Below are 22500 nucleotides of genomic sequence, written 5' to 3' on the forward strand. Positions count from 1 at the left end.
AGACACATCAGAGACACATCACAGACACATCAGAAACACACCAGAAACACACCAGAGACACACCAGAGACACATCAGAAACACATCAGAAACACATCAGAGACACATCAGAAACACATCAGAGACACATCAGAGACACATCAGAGACACATCAGAAACACATCAGAGACACATCAGAGACACATCAGAAACACATCAGACACATCAGAAACACATCAGAGACACATCAGAGACATATCAGAGACACATAAGAGACACATCAGAAACACATCAGAGACACATCAGAAACACATCATAGACACATCAGAGACACATCAGAAACACATCAGAGACACATCAGAGACACATCAGAGACACATCAGAGACACATCAGAGACACATCAGAGACACATCAGAAACACATCAGAGACACATCAGAGACACATCAGAGACACATCAGAAACACATCAGAGACACATCAGAAACACATCAGAGACACATCAGAGACACATCAGAAACACATCAGAGACACATCAGAAACACATCAGAGACACATCAGAAACACATCAGAAACACATCAGAGACACATCAGAAACACATCAGAGACACATCAGAAACACATCAGAAACACATCAGAGACACATCAGAGACACATCAGAGACACATCAGAGACACATCAGAGACACATCAGAGACACATCAGAGACACATCAGAAACACATCAGAGACACATCAGAGACACATCAGAGACACATCAGAAACACATCAGAGACACATCAGAAACACATCAGAGACACATCAGAGACACATCAGAAACACATCAGAGACACATCAGAAACACATCAGAGACACATCAGAAACACATCAGAAACACATCAGAGACACATCAGACACATCAGAAACACATCAGAAACACATCAGAGACACATCAGAGACACACGCCGCCTCCGAGACGCGGTGGAAACACAAACTGAAATGGAGTCATGAATTCAACATAAACAGCACATCCAAGGTGGCTAATAACACTTTTCCCCTCGCAGTTGAAATTGCAGCCTGAAGCACATTCTCTAAGAGGCGCCTCCCCGCTGCCTCTAATCTCTTCAATTAATTAGCTTGGTGGTTTCAGACATTTTAATTAGTCTACTGTCACTCTCACAGGGGCTAACAGGGAAGATTAAGTCGCATCTTGTAGAGATCTTCACCTTCTGCTGGAATGATCTCATAGAGGACCACCGACTCTTGCAAGGAAGCCCAACTGGACCTCAGAATAATCATCATCAATCAAAGTTTACTTACATAGTCCTAAATCAGGAGTGTCTCAAAGGGCTGCACAAGCCACAACCAAACATCCTCGGCTCAGATCGCATATCAGGGCCAGGAAAAACTCAACCCAATGAGATGACGATAAGAAACCTTGGAGAGGACCACAGGTGTGTGTGTGTGTGTGTGTGTGTGTGTGTGTGTGTGTGTGTGTGTGTGTGTGTGTGTGTGTGTGTGTGTGTGTGTGTGTGTGTGTGTTCTGGCAATGCTTACTTAATGGGGACATGGCTGTGTTTACACAATCACCTTTAGGGGACCTCTGACGGTATGGGGACAAAAATACAGGTCTCCTAAAGGGAAACCTTTTTAAATGATAGTCAGATCCATTCTGAAGATGCTGCAGTGACTTTTAAGGTTGATCATGTCATATTTAATTTGAACTTTTTTTTTTTTAAATGGTTCTCAGTATTCACGTACAAATTTGTGTGAATTATGCAACATTATTTATATTTGGCCCCCATGGACCATATTAACTCTTTTTACACCAGGGTCCCCAGTAAGAATGATCAGCAAATTACTTCAACAATCCAGAGATTTAAAGACATGTATGAGCTAACTGGCCAGTGGACATTTGACCTCATTTTCTTTAAGCCTCCACAAGCTGTAGAAAGGGTGGTCCCCACAAGTACTGATCCTGTAGAAAGGGTGGTCCCCACAAGTACTGATCCTGTAGAAAGGGTGGTCCCCACAAGTACTGATCCTGTAGAAAGGGTGGTCCCCACAAGTACTGATCCTGTAGAAAGGGTGCTCCTCACAAGTACTGATCCTGTAGAAAGGGTGCTCCTCACAAGTACTGATCCTGTGGAAAGGGTGGTCCCCACAAGTACTGATCCTGTAGAAAGGGTGGTCCCCACAAGTACTGATCCTGTAAAAAGGGTGGTCCCCACAAGTACTGATCCTGTAGAAAGGGTGGTCCCCACAAGTACTGATCCTGCAAAAAGGGTGGTCCCCACAAGTACTGATCCTGTAAAAAGGGTGGTCCCCACAAGTACTGATCCTGTAAAAAGGGTGGTCCCCACAAGTACTGATCCTGTAGAAAGGGTGGTCCCCACAAGTACTGATCCTGTAGAAAGGGTGGTCCCCACAAGTACTGATCCTGTAAAAAGGGTGGTCCCCACAAGTACTGATCCTGTAAAAAGGGTGGTCCCCACAAGTACTGATCCTGTAGAAAGGGTGGTCCCCACAAGTACTGATCCTGTAAAAAGGGTGGTCCCCACAAGTACTGATCCTGTAGAAAGGGTGGTCCCCACAAGTACTGATCCTGTAGAAAGGGTGGTCCCCACAAGTACTGATCTTGTAAAAAGGGTGGTCCCCACAAGTACTGATCCTGTAGAAAGGGTGGTCCCCACAAGTACTGATCCTGTAAAAAGGGTGGTCCCCACAAGTACTGATCCTGTAGAAAGGGTGGTCCCCACAAGTACTGATCCTGTAGAAAGGGTGGTCCCCACAAGTACTGATCCTGTAGAAAGGGTGGACCCCACAAGTACTGATCCTGCAGAAAGGGTGGTCCCCACAAGTACTGATCCTGTAAAAAGGGTGGTCCCCACAAGTACTGATACTGTAAAAAGGGTGGCCCCCTCAAGTACTGATCCTGTAAAAAGGGTGGCCCCCACAAGTACTGATCTTGTAGAAAGGGTGGTCCCCACAAGTACTGATCCTGTAGAAAGGGTGGTCCCCACAAGTCATGTTTAAACGATTGGTCCCCGTTTTAAATGATAACCAGTATGTGTGCGTGTGTGCGTGCGTGCGTGCGGTAGAGGTCCTAAACAAGGCCTACAACAGTTGTGTAAAATCACACCAGTCTTTCATCTCGTGGCCTCCCTGAGCATTCCACACGTCGGTGCAAGCGTGCTGAGAAGTGATTAGGCGGCCATGTCTACCTAATTGTCGCCACTGCGTGAAAATAACTCTGCGTCACGCTAGCCATCGTTATCATTCTCGGGGATTTGACAATCTGCAACACAAGGCCGTCCATTGAGCTCTCATTAGCCTGCAGCCAATACACAACTTTGACCTGGGCTGCTTTTTCTATGCTTGTAAGTGTGTGTGTGTGTGTGCAGTTGATTTGTGGACAAATTAAAACGCTATTGATTGTTCTGTGGAGGTGATGAAGTCACAGCAGCGAGTCCTAAAGAGCTGACAGACATTGATGGAGTTGATAGCTAACAAGGACTACTGTGTGTGTACTGTATGTACAAGTACACAATGTGATGATGTACAAGTACACAATGTGATGATGTACAAGTACACAATGTGATGATATACTGTATGTACAAGTACACAATGTGATGATGTACTGTATGTACAAGTACACAATGTGATGATGTACTGTATGTACAAGTACACAATGTGATGATGTACTGTGTGTACAAGTACACAATGTGATGATGTACTGTATGTACAAGTACACAATGTGATGATATACTGTATGTACAAGTACACAATGTGATGATGTACTGTATGTACAAGTACACAATGTGATGATGTACTGTATGTACAAGTACACAATGTGATGATGTACTGTATGTACAAGTACACAATGTGATGATGTCCCTCTTTGTTTGGGACCATTGCATGACATCTGCATGCTCAACATAGTTACGAAAGAACAAGTTGCCTGCGTGACTGGTTGAGATATTGATCTGACAGCACATAGCAGCACAAGTCCGTTGGCAGGAAATGAAGATGAGTGTGACATCATTCGGCCCTGAACACAACACAACTTCTTCTTGGACCGTAAGAAGGAAGCCATGTGTCACAAGCTGATTCACCAGGTGCGAGTCACTTTACAGCCTGACGTATTTCCCAGACCATAGGGCGCACCAGATTATAAGGCGCACTGCCGATGAATGCTCTATTCTCGATCTTTTTTCATATATAAATTGCACTCGATTATAGAGCGCATTAAATGAGTCAAATTATTATTACTTTTTTCTAAATGTAAAAGACTTCCTTGTGGTGTACATAACATGTAATGCTGGTTCCTTGCTTAAAATGTTGCATTGATGAGGTTTTACACATCTTCAACTTACTTTCTGACAGTCTCTTCAGGATGTGCCGTTTTGTGGGCGCTCTTATTTACGTGCCTCCACTTGGACAGCGTCTTCTCCCCGTCATCTTTGTTGTAGCGGTGTAGCGTGCAAGGACGGGAGTGGAAGAAGTGTCAAAAGATGGAGCTAACTGTTTTAGTGACATTTATACTTTTCTTCAATCAATAACAGAGCAAGCGTCTCCTCATCCGTGGCTCACTAGTGCAACAACAACACCCGAAATGTGCCCTGTGAAAAACCGTCCGACCGGAACTCTCGAATAACTAAAATTCTGTGAGTGATTAATGTAAGCTCACTACACCGGTATGTTTTAGTGCTTTCATGGTGAGTTTATTGACAGATGTAAGAAATAACTTTATATTACTTTATATTAGAAATGGCAACAGTGGAGGATGAATGTCACATAACAAGAAGATATGAAAAAGAAGAAGATTATCGACTATGGAATCGTCGCGGACTACAAAGGCGGACACGCACAATTTTTCAGGACTTATGCAGATCCAAAAACAGATCAGCAGGTACCAGAAGGTAAGAAAAGTATTTTTTGCATAATATTGTGAAACAAAACGGCAGATAATATGTCTTACTTAATACACACAACATAATAATACTCCTATGTTGAAGCACAGTACAATCCATCAAGCGGTGTGGCTTCATAGATTACCAAAGTCCTACTCAAACATTTTGATAGATTTTTGAGCGCCGTGTGTTATGTTCTATATTTTCAATGGAACATATAAAATGTTGGTGTTGTTTACCTGAGTCATATTGCAGTCTACGTGCATCTCTTATATGTGACTGCCATCTACTGGTCACACTTACCATTACAACATGTACCAAATAGAATAGCTTTGAGGTTGGTAAGCAAAACTAAAGTTATAACGTACATTCAGCACACAGGGTTATAAGGTGCACTGTCAAGTTGTGAGGGGAAAAAAGGATTTTAAGTGAGCCTTATAGTCCGGACAATATGGTATCTTCTTGGTTTATAATGCAGAAAAAACTGTGCCTGACAAACTAAACAGTTTGCCTCCATATCATTCCACAAAATAAGTACCCACACGAAAAAATCCCCTGCTTTTGTGAGTCAGTTTTTCCCGTTATTACAGTGAAACACTGCATGTCTCCAACTGTGTTCCGAACATGTGTTTATTACACAAGGGGCCTGTATCTACCTGCCCACCTGGGAGTCATTCTGCACTTGTCATGTCATCACTGCTTGAACCTCCACTTCTTTGCTAATTAACACAGTTGCATCACAAGTCTCTGTGTTCTTTCTTTCTTTCTGCAAATGTTATTGGGGACGGCTGCAAAAATAAACAACATGCAGCCAAAAAAAGTTGGTTATGAGGTGCCGTTCGGGACATTATTCAGAATGACCTCTTACGTGTGCAAGAGAGTGTTTCAGTAGTGTGCGTGAGTGTTTCAGTAGTGTGTATAAGAGTGTTTCAGTAGTGTGTATGACATAGAATGTTTTAGTAGTGTGCGTGAGTGTTTCAGTACTGTGCGTGAGTGTTTCAGTAGTGTGTGAGTGTTTCAGTAGTGTGAGAGTGTTTCAGTAGTGTGTGTGAGTGTTTCAGTAGTGCGCGTGAGAGTGTTTCAGTAGTGTGTATAAGAGTGTTTCAGTAGTGTGTATAAGAGTGTTTCAGTAGTGCGCGTGAGAGTGTTTCAGTAGTGTGTATAAGAGTGTTTCAGTAGTGTGTATAAGAGTGTTTCAGTAGTGTGTATAAGTGTTTCAGTAGTGTGCGTGAGTGTTTCAGTAGTGTGTATAAGAGTGTTTCAGTAGTGTGTATGACATAGAATGTTTTAGTAGTGTGCGTGAGTGTTTCAGTACTGTGCGTGAGTGTTTCAGTAGTGTGTGAGTGTTTCAGTAGTGTGAGAGTGTTTCAGTAGTGTGTGTGAGTTTCAGTAGTGCGCGTGAGAGTGTTTCAGTAGTGTGTATAAGAGTGTTTCAGTAGTGTGTATAAGAGTGTTTCAGTAGTGCGCGTGAGAGTGTTTCAGTAGTGTGTATAAGAGTGTTTCAGTAGTGTGTATAAGAGTGTTTCAGTAGTGTGTATAAGTGTTTCAGTAGTGTGCGTGAGTGTTTCAGTAGTGTGTGTATAGGTCTTTCAGTAGTGTGCGTGAGTGTTTCAGTAGTGTGCCTGAGTGTTTCAGTAGTGTGTATAAGTGTTTCAGTAGTGTGTGTGAGTGTTTCAGTAGTGTGTATAAGAGTGTTTCAGTAGTGTGTATGAGAGTGTTTCAGTAGTGTGCATGATAGTGTTTCAGTTGTGTGTATGAGTGTTTCAGTAATGTGTATAAGAGTGTTTCAGTTGTGTGTATGACAGTGTTTCAGTAATGTGAATGAGAGTGTTTCAGTAGTGTGCATGATAGTGTTTCAGTGCTGTGTATGAGAGTGTTTCAGTAGTGTGTATAAGAGTGTTTCAGTAGTGTGTATAAGAGTGTTTCAGTAGTGTGTATAAGAGTGTTTCAGTAGTGCGCGTGAGAGTGTTTCAGTAGTGTGTATAAGAGTGTTTCAGTAGTGCGCGTGAGAGTGTTTCAGTAGTGTGTATAAGAGTGTTTCAGTAGTGTGTATAAGAGTGTTTCAGTAGTGTGTATAAGTGTTTCAGTAGTGTGCGTGAGTGTTTCAGTAGTGTGTATAAGAGTGTTTCAGTAGTGTGTATGACATAGAATGTTTTAGTAGTGTGCGTGAGTGTTTCAGTACTGTGCGTGAGTGTTTCAGTAGTGTGTGAGTGTTTCAGTAGTGTGAGAGTGTTTCAGTAGTGTGTGTGAGTTTCAGTAGTGCGCGTGAGAGTGTTTCAGTAGTGTGTATAAGAGTGTTTCAGTAGTGTGTATAAGAGTGTTTCAGTAGTGTGTATAAGAGTGTTTCAGTAGTGCGCGTGAGAGTGTTTCAGTAGTGTGTATAAGAGTGTTTCAGTAGTGTGTATAAGAGTGTTTCAGTAGTGTGTATAGTGTTTCAGTAGTGTGCGTGAGTGTTTCAGTAGTGTGTGTATAGGTCTTTCAGTAGTGTGCGTGAGTGTTTCAGTAATGTGCCTGAGTGTTTCAGTAGTGTGTATAAGTGTTTCAGTAGTGTCTGTGAGTGTTTCAGTAGTGTGTATAAGAGTGTTTCAGTAGTGTGTATGAGATTGTTTCAGTAGTGTGCATGATAGTGTTTCAGTTGTGTGTATGAGTGTTTCAGTAATGTGTATAAGAGTGTTTCAGTTGTGTGTATGACAGTGTTTCAGTAATGTGAATGAGAGTGTTTCAGTAGTGTGCATGATAGTGTTTCAGTGCTGTGTATGAGAGTGTTTCAGTAGTGTGTATAAGAGTGTTTCAGTAGTGTGTATAAGAGTGTTTCAGTAGTGTGTATAAGAGTGTTTCAGTAGTGTGTATAAGAGTGTTTCAGTAGTGTGTATAAGAGTGTTTCAGTAGTGCGCGTGAGAGTGTTTCAGTAGTGTGTATAAGAGTGTTTCAGTAGTGTGTATAAGAGTGTTTCAGTAGTGCGCGTGAGAGTGTTTCAGTAGTGTGTATAAGAGTGTTTCAGTAGTGTGTATAAGAGTGTTTCAGTAGTGCGCGTGAGAGTGTTTCAGTAGTGTGTATAAGAGTGTTTCAGTAGTGTGTATAAGAGTGTTTCAGTAGTGTGTATGACATAGAATGTTTTAGTAGTGTGCGTGAGTGTTTCAGTACTGTGCGTGAGTGTTTCAGTAGTGTGTGAGTGTTTCAGTAGTGTGAGAGTGTTTCAGTAGTGTGTGTGAGTTTCAGTAGTGCGCGTGAGAGTGTTTCAGTAGTGTGTATAAGAGTGTTTCAGTAGTGTGTATAAGAGTGTTTCAGTAGTGCGCGTGAGAGTGTTTCAGTAGTGTGTATAAGAGTGTTTCAGTAGTGTGTATAAGAGTGTTTCAGTAGTGTGTATAAGTGTTTCAGTAGTGTGCGTGAGTGTTTCAGTAGTGTGTGTATAAGTCTTTCAGTAGTGTGCGTGAGTGTTTCAGTAGTGTGCCTGAGTGTTTCAGTAGTGTGTATAAGTGTTTCAGTAGTGTGTGTGAGTGTTTCAGTAGTGTGTATAAGAGTGTTTCAGTAGTGTGTATGAGATTGTTTCAGTAGTGTGCATGATAGTGTTTCAGTTGTGTGTATGAGTGTTTCAGTAATGTGTATAAGAGTGTTTCAGTTGTGTGTATGACAGTGTTTCAGTAATGTGAATGAGAGTGTTTCAGTAGTGTGCATGATAGTGTTTCAGTGCTGTGTATGAGTGTTTCAGTAATGTGTATGAGTGTTTCAGCAGTGTGTATTAGAGTCTTTCAGCAGTGTGTATAAGAGTGTTTCAGTAGTGTGTATGACATAGAATGTTTTAGTAGTGTGCGTGAGTGTTTCAGTACTGTGCGTGAGTGTTTCAGTAGTGTGTGAGTGTTTCAGTAGTGTGAGAGTGTTTCAGTAGTGTGTGTGAGTGTTTCAGTAGTGCGCGTGAGAGTGTTTCAGTAGTGTGTATAAGAGTGTTTCAGTAGTGTGTATAAGAGTGTTTCAGTAGTGCGCGTGAGAGTGTTTCAGTAGTGTGTATAAGAGTGTTTCAGTAGTGTGTATAAGAGTGTTTCAGTAGTGTGTATAAGTGTTTCAGTAGTGTGCGTGAGTGTTTCAGTAGTGTGTATAAGAGTGTTTCAGTAGTGTGTATGACATAGAATGTTTTAGTAGTGTGCGTGAGTGTTTCAGTACTGTGCGTGAGTGTTTCAGTAGTGTGTGAGTGTTTCAGTAGTGTGAGAGTGTTTCAGTAGTGTGTGTGAGTTTCAGTAGTGCGCGTGAGAGTGTTTCAGTAGTGTGTATAAGAGTGTTTCAGTAGTGTGTATAAGAGTGTTTCAGTAGTGCGCGTGAGAGTGTTTCAGTAGTGTGTATAAGAGTGTTTCAGTAGTGTGTATAAGAGTGTTTCAGTAGTGTGTATAAGTGTTTCAGTAGTGTGCGTGAGTGTTTCAGTAGTGTGTGTATAGGTCTTTCAGTAGTGTGCGTGAGTGTTTCAGTAGTGTGCCTGAGTGTTTCAGTAGTGTGTATAAGTGTTTCAGTAGTGTGTGTGAGTGTTTCAGTAGTGTGTATAAGAGTGTTTCAGTAGTGTGTATGAGAGTGTTTCAGTAGTGTGCATGATAGTGTTTCAGTTGTGTGTATGAGTGTTTCAGTAATGTGTATAAGAGTGTTTCAGTTGTGTGTATGACAGTGTTTCAGTAATGTGAATGAGAGTGTTTCAGTAGTGTGCATGATAGTGTTTCAGTGCTGTGTATGAGAGTGTTTCAGTAGTGTGTATAAGAGTGTTTCAGTAGTGTGTATAAGAGTGTTTCAGTAGTGTGTATAAGAGTGTTTCAGTAGTGCGCGTGAGAGTGTTTCAGTAGTGTGTATAAGAGTGTTTCAGTAGTGCGCGTGAGAGTGTTTCAGTAGTGTGTATAAGAGTGTTTCAGTAGTGTGTATAAGAGTGTTTCAGTAGTGTGTATAAGTGTTTCAGTAGTGTGCGTGAGTGTTTCAGTAGTGTGTATAAGAGTGTTTCAGTAGTGTGTATGACATAGAATGTTTTAGTAGTGTGCGTGAGTGTTTCAGTACTGTGCGTGAGTGTTTCAGTAGTGTGTGAGTGTTTCAGTAGTGTGAGAGTGTTTCAGTAGTGTGTGTGAGTTTCAGTAGTGCGCGTGAGAGTGTTTCAGTAGTGTGTATAAGAGTGTTTCAGTAGTGTGTATAAGAGTGTTTCAGTAGTGTGTATAAGAGTGTTTCAGTAGTGCGCGTGAGAGTGTTTCAGTAGTGTGTATAAGAGTGTTTCAGTAGTGTGTATAAGAGTGTTTCAGTAGTGTGTATAGTGTTTCAGTAGTGTGCGTGAGTGTTTCAGTAGTGTGTGTATAGGTCTTTCAGTAGTGTGCGTGAGTGTTTCAGTAATGTGCCTGAGTGTTTCAGTAGTGTGTATAAGTGTTTCAGTAGTGTCTGTGAGTGTTTCAGTAGTGTGTATAAGAGTGTTTCAGTAGTGTGTATGAGATTGTTTCAGTAGTGTGCATGATAGTGTTTCAGTTGTGTGTATGAGTGTTTCAGTAATGTGTATAAGAGTGTTTCAGTTGTGTGTATGACAGTGTTTCAGTAATGTGAATGAGAGTGTTTCAGTAGTGTGCATGATAGTGTTTCAGTGCTGTGTATGAGAGTGTTTCAGTAGTGTGTATAAGAGTGTTTCAGTAGTGTGTATAAGAGTGTTTCAGTAGTGTGTATAAGAGTGTTTCAGTAGTGTGTATAAGAGTGTTTCAGTAGTGTGTATAAGAGTGTTTCAGTAGTGCGCGTGAGAGTGTTTCAGTAGTGTGTATAAGAGTGTTTCAGTAGTGTGTATAAGAGTGTTTCAGTAGTGCGCGTGAGAGTGTTTCAGTAGTGTGTATAAGAGTGTTTCAGTAGTGTGTATAAGAGTGTTTCAGTAGTGCGCGTGAGAGTGTTTCAGTAGTGTGTATAAGAGTGTTTCAGTAGTGTGTATAAGAGTGTTTCAGTAGTGTGTATGACATAGAATGTTTTAGTAGTGTGCGTGAGTGTTTCAGTACTGTGCGTGAGTGTTTCAGTAGTGTGTGAGTGTTTCAGTAGTGTGAGAGTGTTTCAGTAGTGTGTGTGAGTTTCAGTAGTGCGCGTGAGAGTGTTTCAGTAGTGTGTATAAGAGTGTTTCAGTAGTGTGTATAAGAGTGTTTCAGTAGTGTGTATAAGAGTGTTTCAGTAGTGCGCGTGAGAGTGTTTCAGTAGTGTGTATAAGAGTGTTTCAGTAGTGTGTATAAGAGTGTTTCAGTAGTGTGTATAAGTGTTTCAGTAGTGTGCGTGAGTGTTTCAGTAGTGTGTGTATAAGTCTTTCAGTAGTGTGCGTGAGTGTTTCAGTAGTGTGCCTGAGTGTTTCAGTAGTGTGTATAAGTGTTTCAGTAGTGTGTGTGAGTGTTTCAGTAGTGTGTATAAGAGTGTTTCAGTAGTGTGTATGAGATTGTTTCAGTAGTGTGCATGATAGTGTTTCAGTTGTGTGTATGAGTGTTTCAGTAATGTGTATAAGAGTGTTTCAGTTGTGTGTATGACAGTGTTTCAGTAATGTGAATGAGAGTGTTTCAGTAGTGTGCATGATAGTGTTTCAGTGCTGTGTATGAGTGTTTCAGTAATGTGTATGAGTGTTTCAGCAGTGTGTATTAGAGTCTTTCAGCAGTGTGTATAAGAATGTTTTAGTAGTGTGTATGAGCGTGTTTCAGTAGTGTGTGTGAGAGTGTTTCAGTAGCGTGTGTGTGAGAGAGAGAAAAACATTTCAGTTGTTTATGTGAGAGCATTTCAGTAGTGTGTATCAGAGGTGATTCTGAGTAATGTCCCCAACGGCCTCACATGCAAGTAGCAGCACTTTGATAAATTAAGTGAATATAAGGCTAATGCATTCAAGAAAGAAGTGGAAACAAAGTAGTATGTCATAAAGGTAAACATGATATCAAATGTTTATTTATACATTTCCTTTGTCTTTTATGTGTGCATTTTGCATTATTCTATGAATGTAAAAACTACAATAGTTGTAGTGGCTCGCTATAGAATGTGTTTTTGTGTCTAAAAGACTGATTGGATTTACATGATTTCATGAGGGAAATATTTGGTCTTTGTCTGGCCTTTAAAAGTGGATTATTAACAAAAACAAAGAACTTTATATTCCTGCAACTAACCTTGTTTTAAAGTTGTATACATGTGTCATATGTGTTCTAATGTTGCATTTGTGAAGTGAAGCAACCACATGACAGAATATTTGCCCTAAGGTAAAAAAAAAAAAAAAGCTGTGGGCATGAGTCAGGACTTAGGTAGAGATGTCGAAACTTAGGTAGAGATGTCGAAAGTTAGGTGAGGCAGCAGGTCTTGTGAGGCCTTTCTGTGCCAGTCTGTCGTTTGTTTTTTTTAATGCACACAAAGACATTGTTTCCACACAAAGATAGTTTATAATTAGCAAAACAAATAAGCTATTTATTCTTTGGGGTTTGAGTCAAACAAAAATGCTCCAAATTAAATGTAGTCAACTGGGGCCCCAGGGCAAACTCAGTCCTTTGGGCCCTCCACTTAACAAAAACAACATGATAAATCTGCATGTTGTTAGAAACCAGTGCGTTTCCCACCTCGGACTTCTGTGATGTCTTACTTAGTCCTACTTCAATCAATACTTCTCCAAGTACCATCATTTATGTCGTCACATGACCCAGGCTTGAACATTACTACACAGAAACACACTTCTGCACGATTGGCCATTCAATCACCTCAATGTGTCACTGGTGTACAAAACAGGCTGTTGTTTGGCACATTTAAAAATCAACAAAGACATGGTTCTGTCAAAACTAAAATAATTGTTAAACACATATTGAATGTGAAAAAATATATTTGTATATTCAATTTGTAAGGACTATTTAATGCCGTATAAGCCATTGGTACCGCTCGTAGTTGGTTGATTTGAGTGGATGTGGCAGGCAGACCAGGTCATCGTCAGGACAGCTTAACTCATTTCCAGGGTCAACCGACCTTGTCTCACAAGATCTAGTTTCTCTTCAAATGTCCTTCTTGAAAATACCCTTACAAATACATATCTTCCACTTAATCAACGTTTTGCTCTTCTAAAAAAGTGAGTACCGCTTATTTCTCCGCTGGCCGGGTATGGCTCCGGTGCCACTTTCTGCTTTGGTAAGTCACAACTTGTGATTGGGGACAGTGTGGAACGGTTGGGAGAGTGGCCGTGCCAGCGACCTGAGGGTTCCTGGTTCAATCCCCACCTTCTACCAACCTCATCACGTCCGTCGTGTCCTTGAGCAAGACACTTCACCCTTGCTCCTGATGGGTGGTGGTTAGCGCCTTGCATGGCAGCTCCCTCCATCAGTGTGTGAATGTGTGTGTGAATGGGTGAATGTGGAAATAGTGTCTTAGAGTACCTTGAAGGTAGGAAAGCGCTAATCAAGTATAACCCATTTATCATTTACCCTTGGATACTTGGGAGTGAGAAGTGAGTATCCACTCACAGTCACGTTCAACGTAAGTCTACTGTCAACAACTTATGATCTGATTGGCTATCGCAACTGTCGATTAAACTGAATGTCCTCCATTGGTTAAACTGCACAGCCGCCGCTAACCGTGGTTCACAAGACCTCCGGCAGAATTCCTACAGCGCTGGCAACAAGCTAGCGGAATTCTGTTTTGACATAAGCTCGAACTTAAAAACAGCAACACTGCAGCATACTATGACATGAAGAGAAGATGATGAATACTTCTCTATATTTAAGAAATGTAAATCAAAGTAAAATGACCTTTTATGAATTTATGATCATGATTTATGTTAGGCCAGCAGAGAAGGCCTTTTTGGCCCTGACGACACAAAACTGGTAGAAACTAGGATGTCAGATCTTATGTTGAAGCTTGGTCAGCCCCTCAATGAGTCAAGTCAAGTGAATTATATTTATATAGCGCTTTTCTCTAGTGACTCAAAGCGCTTTACATAGTGAAAGCCAATATAAAAGTTCCATTTAAAGCAGTGTGGGTGGCACTGGGAGCAGGTGGGTCAAGTGTCTTGCCCAAGGACACAATGGCAGTCACTAGGATGGCGGAAGCGGGAATCAAACCTGGAACCCACAGGTTGCTGGCACGGCCACTCTACCAACCGAGCTGTGCCGCCCACCAATCTTTTGCTAGGATTGATTGGAAGTCATGAACAATAATAAATATTTAACGACGTGTATGACATTTTCGGAAATCCCTATTTTCTGAGCACAATTGGACTGGATGTGACACGCTGGACTTTATTGTGAAGGCTCGGGATGTGTGACTGGTGGGAAAAGGAGAACTCTTGACTTTGGCTGTGTTTCAACGTGACAAGACTGTTGACTTTGATAAAGTGCCTCTCAGGTTCCTCTCCGCCGAGCTTGTGCTGCATCTTACGATAGTTTGCCATTTCTAGCGCTTCCAGACTCACATATTTTGGAGGAAAAGTGTCACAGTCCACTTGCGTCCTGCTCTGACTCTTGCTGCCTCCATCACACACATGCAGTGACATCTTGGATTCATTAATAACATTCAAAATAAACACGTATATATATATATATATATATATATATATATATATATATATATATATATATAGGTGTGGGGGAAAAAAAATCACAAGACTACTTCATCTCTACCGATCTGTTTCATGAGGGGTTCCCTCAATCATCAGGAGATTTTAATGGAAGCATTCACATACAATGGTTTATATAGAGCACAGAGTGGGTGGGTACAAGCAGGCGTAGGGTGTGGTGATTGGCTCATGTGTTACCTAGGAGGTGTTTCCGTCTATGGCGGCATGTTGAAATTATTTCACTGCGCTTGTTGAGGGATGATAGATCTGGATGATATATAATAAACAGTTTCTCTTTTAAGCATAGGTTGCATCTTTTATTACCACTGTTATTACCTCAACCTGAACCTTGGTATTTACCGTGATGATGGTCTGGCAGTGTGCCGCGCCTCGCCAAGGAGCAGCGAGAACACCAAGAAGCGCATATGCCAAATCTTCCAAGAAAACGGCCTACGGATCACGATTGAAGCCAACAAGCAAACCGTCAACTTCCCCGACGTCACCTTCAACCTGAGAAATAACAGCTACCAACCATTCACGAAACCCAACACAACACTCCAATACGTGCACCACGACAGCAACCACCCACCCACCACCACGAAAAGAATACCTACCGGAATTAATAAAAGGCTATCGATGCTGTCATCTAGCAAAGCTGAATTCGACCAAGCAACCCCCCCGTACCAGAAAGCACTTGATGAAAGCGGATACAACTTCACCCTCACCTATGAACCCACCCCAGGAAACCAACCAAAAAAGAGCAGAAAACGAAACCACATCATCTGGTACAATCCGCCATTCAGCAAAGACGTCTCAACCAACATCGGCCGCAAGTTCCTCACTCTGATCGACAAACACTTCCCCAAAGGCAACACCCTAAGAAAAATATTCAACAAGAACAACATTAAATTGAGCTACAGCTGTATGAATAACATGCAACAAATCATTTCGAACCACAACAAAGCAATTGCAAAAGGACTGCCTACCCCCAGACTAAACGACTCTGAAACCAATAATGAATGTAACTGTCGCAAGAAACCTGATTGCCCTCTCAACGGAAGGTGCTTACAGACATCAGTCGTTTACCAAGCAAAGGTAATACGCAAGGACATTAACACATCCGACACGTACGTAGGATTAACCGAAGGAGCGTTCAAAACAAGATGGAATAATCACAACGCCTCCTTTAGAAACCAGACTTTGCAGAATTCTACAGAACTCAGCAAACACATTTGGAACCTCAAAGACAATAATGTTGAATATTCAATAACATGGCAAATTCTTGCATCCAGCACACCTTACAACAGTGGTAATAAAAGATGCAACCTATGCTTAAAAGAGAAACTGTTTATTATATATCATCCAGATCTATCATCCCTCAACAAGCGCAGTGAAATCATTTCAACATGCCGCCACAGACAGAAACACCTCCTAGGTAACACATGAGCCAATCACCACACCCTACGCCTGCTTGTACCCACCCACTCTGTGCTCTATATAAACCATTGTATGTGAATGCTTCCATTAAAATCTCCTGATGATTGAGGGAACCCCTCATGAAACAGATCGGTAGAGATGAAGTAGTCTTGTGATTTTTTTTTCCCACACCTACATATTGCGCTCTACCACGGTATCGAGCACTATTCTCTGGATAATCCAATCAAGACATATATATATATATATATATATATATATATATATATATCTTGCTTTCACTCTCTCGTCTTCTATGCTCCACTTGCATAATTCTGTTTCATCTTTCTATAAAAAAAAATAAAAAAACTATGATAAATGTGCCAACAGGTTTCTTTTAGCTTGTTTTCCGTAATGAAGCCTGCACATGCTCAGTAGCACGGCATGGTTTTACCGCCAGACTTCTTCTTGTGGCTCCTTCAGATCTTTATTTAAACCTACGCTGAGAAAAGTTAGCATTTTTTGGAAGAAGTTCCGACAGTTTACCATGAGGCCGTGAACGTGCACAGGCTGAGTTCTGAGGCGCGAGCAAAACAGGAAAAAAAGACTGCGAGCCAGTGTATTCACTTCAGTGGTATACCTGCCAAAAAAAGAACAGGAGAACAAGTTTCATTTCAGATGGACAGGTTGCTTTAAAATAAAATAACTAAAATAAAAAACTACAAAGATGAAACCCCTTAAAAGTTCATAAGCTGTGTCACATTTTGCTGCTAAATACTAGTGTTCTTTATACTAGAGCTGGCAAAATGTCTATTTTGATAGTAAAGGTTGCAGACCCCTGCTATATACACTGTAATTGTTATTTTTCCTGAGTTGCACTGGACCTTTCATCCATCCATCCATTCTCTACCGCTTGTCCCCCTCGGGGTCGCGGAGGGCGCTGGAGCCCCAGCTAAGTTTGAAAAAAAAAAAAATATATATATATATATATATATATATACGTACATTTTTTACATATAAATAATAACAGTGTCTACATTTTTTTTATTAATAATACAATTTATATATTAATATACATGACACGATTTATAATCTTTTTTATTTTTTTTTGAAAGGTTGCTTTTCTTGTAAAATAAAAATCTACAAAGGTGAAATCTTTTAAAAAGTTCATAATCTGTGTTATGTTTTTCTGCTATATATACTAGTCTTCTTTAGTGGATAATATCTATTTTGATAGTAAAGGTTGCAGACCCCTGGTTAAACACTGTAATAGTTATTTTGTTCCTGAGTTGCACTGCACCTTTAAATAGAGCAAGTGTGACGGAGCACTCATGCTGGCCTAGTGAGTGTGGGCAGGGAACCAAATGTCTCTACTAAAGTTAAGGATTTTTGCGCAAAAACATGCCGGAAGCTGTTTTGTAGCGGGCGATTCCCGTTTAAAATCAACTATTATCAAAAGTTTAACAATATAAATAAGTACTTTTTTTATTGTAAGTAATAACAGTGTGTACATTTTAATAATTAATTCAGGCAGATACATGTCACAATTTGTAATCTTTATTATTTTATTTTGAAAGTAAAAACAGGAACAGATTGCTTTTCCTGTCTACTAAAGCAAACACATACCAGAAACTGTTCTGTAGTGGGCGACTCCCGTTTAACATCAACTGTCATCAAAAGTTTAAAAAAAGTATACATGTACATTTTTTAGATTTAAATGATAGTGTGTACATTTTTTCTGATTAATTTAGGCAGATACATAACACAATTTGTAATCTTCATTGTTTTGTTTTGAAAATCAAAACAGTAAACACTTGATGTGTGTCATTTCAGATTGCATTTCCTGTGGAAAAAAAAAACTACAAAGATGAAAACTTTTAAAAAGTTCATAATCTGTGTTACGTTTTGCTGCTGTATGCTAGTATTCTTTAGTGGAAAATGTCTATTTTGATAGTAAAGGTTGGTATAGAGCAGTGGTTCTCAAATGGGGGTACATGTACCCCTCAGGGTACTTGAAGGTATGCCAAGGGGTACGTGAGATTTTTCAAAAATATGACATCTTTACACAAACAGGGACTCAATAAACAAATAATGTTCACCTATAACAAACATTTTAAAAATCATTGTCTGTCTATCTGTGTTGGCCCTGCGATGAGGTGGTGACTTGTCCAGGGTGTACCCCGCCTTCCGCCCGATTGTAGCTGAGATAGGCGCCAGCGCTCCCCGTGACCCCAAAAGGGAATAAGCGGTAGAAAATGGATGGATGGATGGATTCTAAAAAGAGCAACAATTCAAAAATACTTTTTAAATATATTTCTTGAATAATACTTCAACAAAATATGAATGTAAATTCATAAATTGTGAAAAGAATGCAATATTCAGAGTTGACAGCTACATTTTTTTGTGGACATGTTTCATAAATATTGATGTTAAAGATTTCTTTTAGAAGTAAGTTGCTGAATCCAGATGGATCTCTATTACAATCACTTTAAGTTGATGATTACTTCTATGTGGAGAAATCTGCATTTATAATTGAATCACGTGTTTATTTTTCAACAACTTTTTAGTTATTTTTATATCTTTTCTTTCCAAATAGTTGAAGAAAGACCACTACAAATGAGCAATATTTTGCACTGTTATACAATTTAATAAATCAGAAACTGATGACATAGTGCTGTATTTTAATTCTTTATCTATTTTTTTTTCCAACCAAAAATGCTTTGCTGTGATTAGGGGGTACTTGAATGAAAAACATGTTGACAGGGGGTACATCACTGAAAAGAGGTTGAGAACCACAGGTAATAGTTCTTTTGTTCCGGAGTTGCACTGCACCTTTAAATAGAACAAGTGTGACGTAGGCGCTCATGCTGGCCTGGTGAGTGTGGGCAGGAAACCAAGCGCGTCTAATAAAGTTAGGGATTGTTAGCAAACACATACCGGAAGCTGTTGTGTCACGAGCGACTGCTTTGTAAAATCAACTATCATCAAAAGTGTTTTGTTCTTTTACTTTTGATGATATGAATATATACATTTTATTGGATATACATATCCCAGTGTGCATATGTATATTATTAATTTAGGCAGATGTATGACACGATGTGTCATCTTTATTGTGTTGTTTTGAAAGTCCAAAGCGGAAACGCTCGATGTGTGTGCCAGCTCGGTGTAATAATGGTGCTCGCTACCTCCTCCGTCAACAAGCGGAGGGGGGAAGCTCACACTTGCAGCCAGGAAGCTCGCATTGGAAGCTGGCAGTCAGGCAGCTCACAGCTCGCATGGCAAGCGGCGCAGCTCCGACATGTCACAACACAAATAAGCGCTGACTGCGGCCCGGAAAGCACCGCATTTGCCCCCCCTGTACACCCCCGGTAGTCCGCGGCCACGCCCTGGAGCCCGAAGAAAAGTGCCGGCAGTGATCGGGCGGAGGAAGCATGCGGGAGTACAAGGTGGTGGTCCTGGGCTCCGGAGGGGTCGGCAAGTCGGCCCTGACCGTGCAGTTCGTGACGGGCTCCTTCATCGAGAAGTACGACCCCACCATCGAGGACTTCTACCGCAAGGAGATCGAGGTGGACTCCTCTCCCTCCGTGCTGGAGATCCTGGACACGGCCGGCACCGAGCAGTTCGCCTCCATGCGGGACTTGTACATCAAGAACGGCCAGGGCTTCATCCTGGTCTACAGTCTGGTCAACCAGCAGAGCTTCCAGGACATCAAGCCCATGCGGGACCAGATCATCCGGGTCAAGCGCTATGAGCGGGTGCCCATGATCCTGGTGGGCAACAAAGTGGACCTGGAGGCCGAGCGGGAGGTGTCCGGCGGGGAAGGGGAGGCGCTGGCCGAGGAGTGGAAGTGTCCCTTCATGGAGACCTCGGCCAAGAACAAGATCTCCGTGGACGAGCTCTTCGCGGAGATAGTCCGCCAGATGAACTATGTCTCCTCCGCGCCAGATGCTGACCACCCGTGTTGTGCGGCTTGTGTCCTCCTCTGAACACACACAACACTTCTCATGCGACGGTGAGAACTTACACCTCCTTCTTTCTTCACACTAACTTACACCTCCTTTCTTCACACTAACTTACACGTCCTTCTTTCTTCACACTAACTTACACCTCCTTCTTTCTTCACACTAACTTACACCTTCTTTCTTCACACTAACTTACACCTCCTTTCTTCACACTAACTTACACGTCCTTCTTTCTTCACACTAACTTACACCTCCTTCTTTCTTCACACTAACTTACACCTTCTTTCTTCACATTAACTTACACCTCCTTTCTTCACACTAACTTACACCTCCTTTCTTCAAACTAACTTACACCTCCTTTCTTCACACTAACTTACACCTTCTTTCTTCACACTAACTTACACCTCCTTCTTTCTTCACACTAACTTACACCTCCTTTCTTCAAACTAACTTACACCTTCTTTCTTCACATTAACTTACACCTCCTTTCTTCACACTAACTTACACCTCCTTTCTTCACACTAACTTACACCTTCTTTCTTCAAACTAACTTACACCTTCTTTCTTCACATTAACTTACACCTCCTTTCTTCACACTAACTTACACCTCCTTTCTTCACACTAACTTACACCTTCTTTCTTCACACTAACTTACACCTCCTTTCTTCACACTAACTTACACCTTCTTTCTTCACACTAACTTACACCTTCTTTCTTCACACTAACTTACACCTTCTTTCTTCACACTAACTTACACCTTCTTTCTTCACACTAACTTACACCTTCTTTCTTCACACTAACTTACACCTTCTTTCTTCAAACTAACTTACACCTTCTTTCTTCACATTAACTTACACCTCCTTTCTTCACACTAACTTACACCTCCTTTCTTCACACTAACTTACACCTCCTTTCTTCACACTAACTTACACCTCCTTTCTTCACACTAACTTACACCTTCTTTCTTCACACTAACTTACACCTTCTTTCTTCACACTAACTTACACCTCCTTTCTTCACACTAACTTACACGTCCTTCTTTCTTCACACTAACTTACACCTCCTTCTTTCTTCACACTAACTTACACCTCCTTCTTTCTTCACACTAACTTACACCTCCTTTCTTCACACTAACTTACACGTCCTTCTTTCTTCACACTAACTTACACCTCCTTCTTTCTTCACACTAACTTACACCTTCTTTCTTCACACTAACTTACACCTCCTTTCTTCACACTAACTTACACGTCCTTCTTTCTTCACACTAACTTACACCTCCTTCTTTCTTCACACTAACTTACACCTTCTTTCTTCACATTAACTTACACCTCCTTTCTTCACACTAACTTACACCTCCTTTCTTCAAACTAACTTACACCTCCTTTCTTCACACTAACTTACACCTTCTTTCTTCACACTAACTTACACCTCCTTCTTTCTTCACACTAACTTACACCTCCTTTCTTCAAACTAACTTACACCTTCTTTCTTCACATTAACTTACACCTCCTTTCTTCACACTAACTTACACCTCCTTTCTTCACACTAACTTACACCTTCTTTCTTCAAACTAACTTACACCTTCTTTCTTCACATTAACTTACACCTCCTTTCTTCACACTAACTTACACCTCCTTTCTTCACACTAACTTACACCTTCTTTCTTCACACTAACTTACACCTCCTTTCTTCACACTAACTTACACCTTCTTTCTTCACACTAACTTACACCTTCTTTCTTCACACTAACTTACACCTTCTTTCTTCACACTAACTTACACCTTCTTTCTTCACACTAACTTACACCTTCTTTCTTCACACTAACTTACACCTTCTTTCTTCAAACTAACTTACACCTTCTTTCTTCACATTAACTTACACCTCCTTTCTTCACACTAACTTACACCTCCTTTCTTCACACTAACTTACACCTCCTTTCTTCACACTAACTTACACCTCCTTTCTTCACACTAACTTACACCTTCTTTCTTCACACTAACTTACACCTTCTTTCTTCACACTAACTTACACCTCCTTTCTTTACACTAACTTACACCTCCTTTCTTCACACTAACTTACACCTTCTTTCTTCACACTAACTTACACCTTCTTTCTTCACACTAACTTACACCTTCTTTCTTCACACTAACTTACACCTTCTTTCTTCACACTAACTTACACCTTCTTTCTTCACACTAACTTACACCTTCTTTCTTCACACTAACTTACACCTTCTTTCTTCACACTAACTTACACCTTCTTCTTTCTTCACACTAACTTACACCTTCTTTCTTCACACTAACTTACACCTTCTTTCTTCACACTAACTTACACCTTCTTTCTTCACACTAACTTACACCTCCTTTCTTCACACTAACTTACACCTCCTTTCTTCACACTAACTTACACCTTCTTTCTTCACACTAACTTACACCTTCTTTCTTCACACTAACTTACACCTTCTTTCTTCACACTAACTTACACCTTCTTTCTTCACACTAACTTACACCTCCTTTCTTCACACTAACTTACACCTCCTTTCTTCACACTAACTTACACCTCCTTTCTTCACACTAACTTACACCTCCTTTCTTCACACTAACTTACACCTCCTTTCTTCACACTAACTTACACCTCCTTTCTTCACACTAACTTACACCTCCTTTCTTCACACTAACTTACACCTCCTTTCTTCACACTAACTTACACCTCCTTTCTTCA

The 22500-nt window shown here is 40.8% G+C and overlaps 1 protein-coding gene and 1 long non-coding RNA gene across 3 annotated transcripts in view; both read left to right on the forward strand.

Moving 5' to 3' along the window:
* Window positions 1–4867, forward strand: part of LOC133537333 (uncharacterized) — a 55227-nt gene extending 50360 nt beyond the window's left edge. Inside the window, exons 5-6 of the long non-coding RNA XR_009802655.1 lie at window positions 4519–4620; window positions 4722–4867. This is a non-coding gene — a long non-coding RNA (uncharacterized LOC133537333). The remainder of the gene's footprint in view (window positions 1–4518; window positions 4621–4721) is intronic.
* Window positions 4868–19006: 14139 nt separating this feature from the next.
* Window positions 19007–22500, forward strand: part of LOC133537444 (ras-related protein Rap-2b-like) — a 12206-nt gene continuing 8712 nt past the window's right edge. Inside the window, exon 1 of one of the 2 annotated variants that reach the window (XR_009802699.1) lies at window positions 19007–19829. Coding sequence is in view for 1 of the 2 variants with exons in the window: in XM_061878450.1 (XP_061734434.1) it covers window positions 19249–19803 (555 nt within the window). In the remaining variant the exon portion in view is untranslated. The remainder of the gene's footprint in view (window positions 19830–22500) is intronic. The other variant, XM_061878450.1, reaches the window with a different exon arrangement.

This window comes from Nerophis ophidion, linkage group LG18, assembly GCF_033978795.1.
Source record: "Nerophis ophidion isolate RoL-2023_Sa linkage group LG18, RoL_Noph_v1.0, whole genome shotgun sequence".
Taxonomy (NCBI): Eukaryota; Metazoa; Chordata; class Actinopteri; order Syngnathiformes; family Syngnathidae; genus Nerophis; species Nerophis ophidion.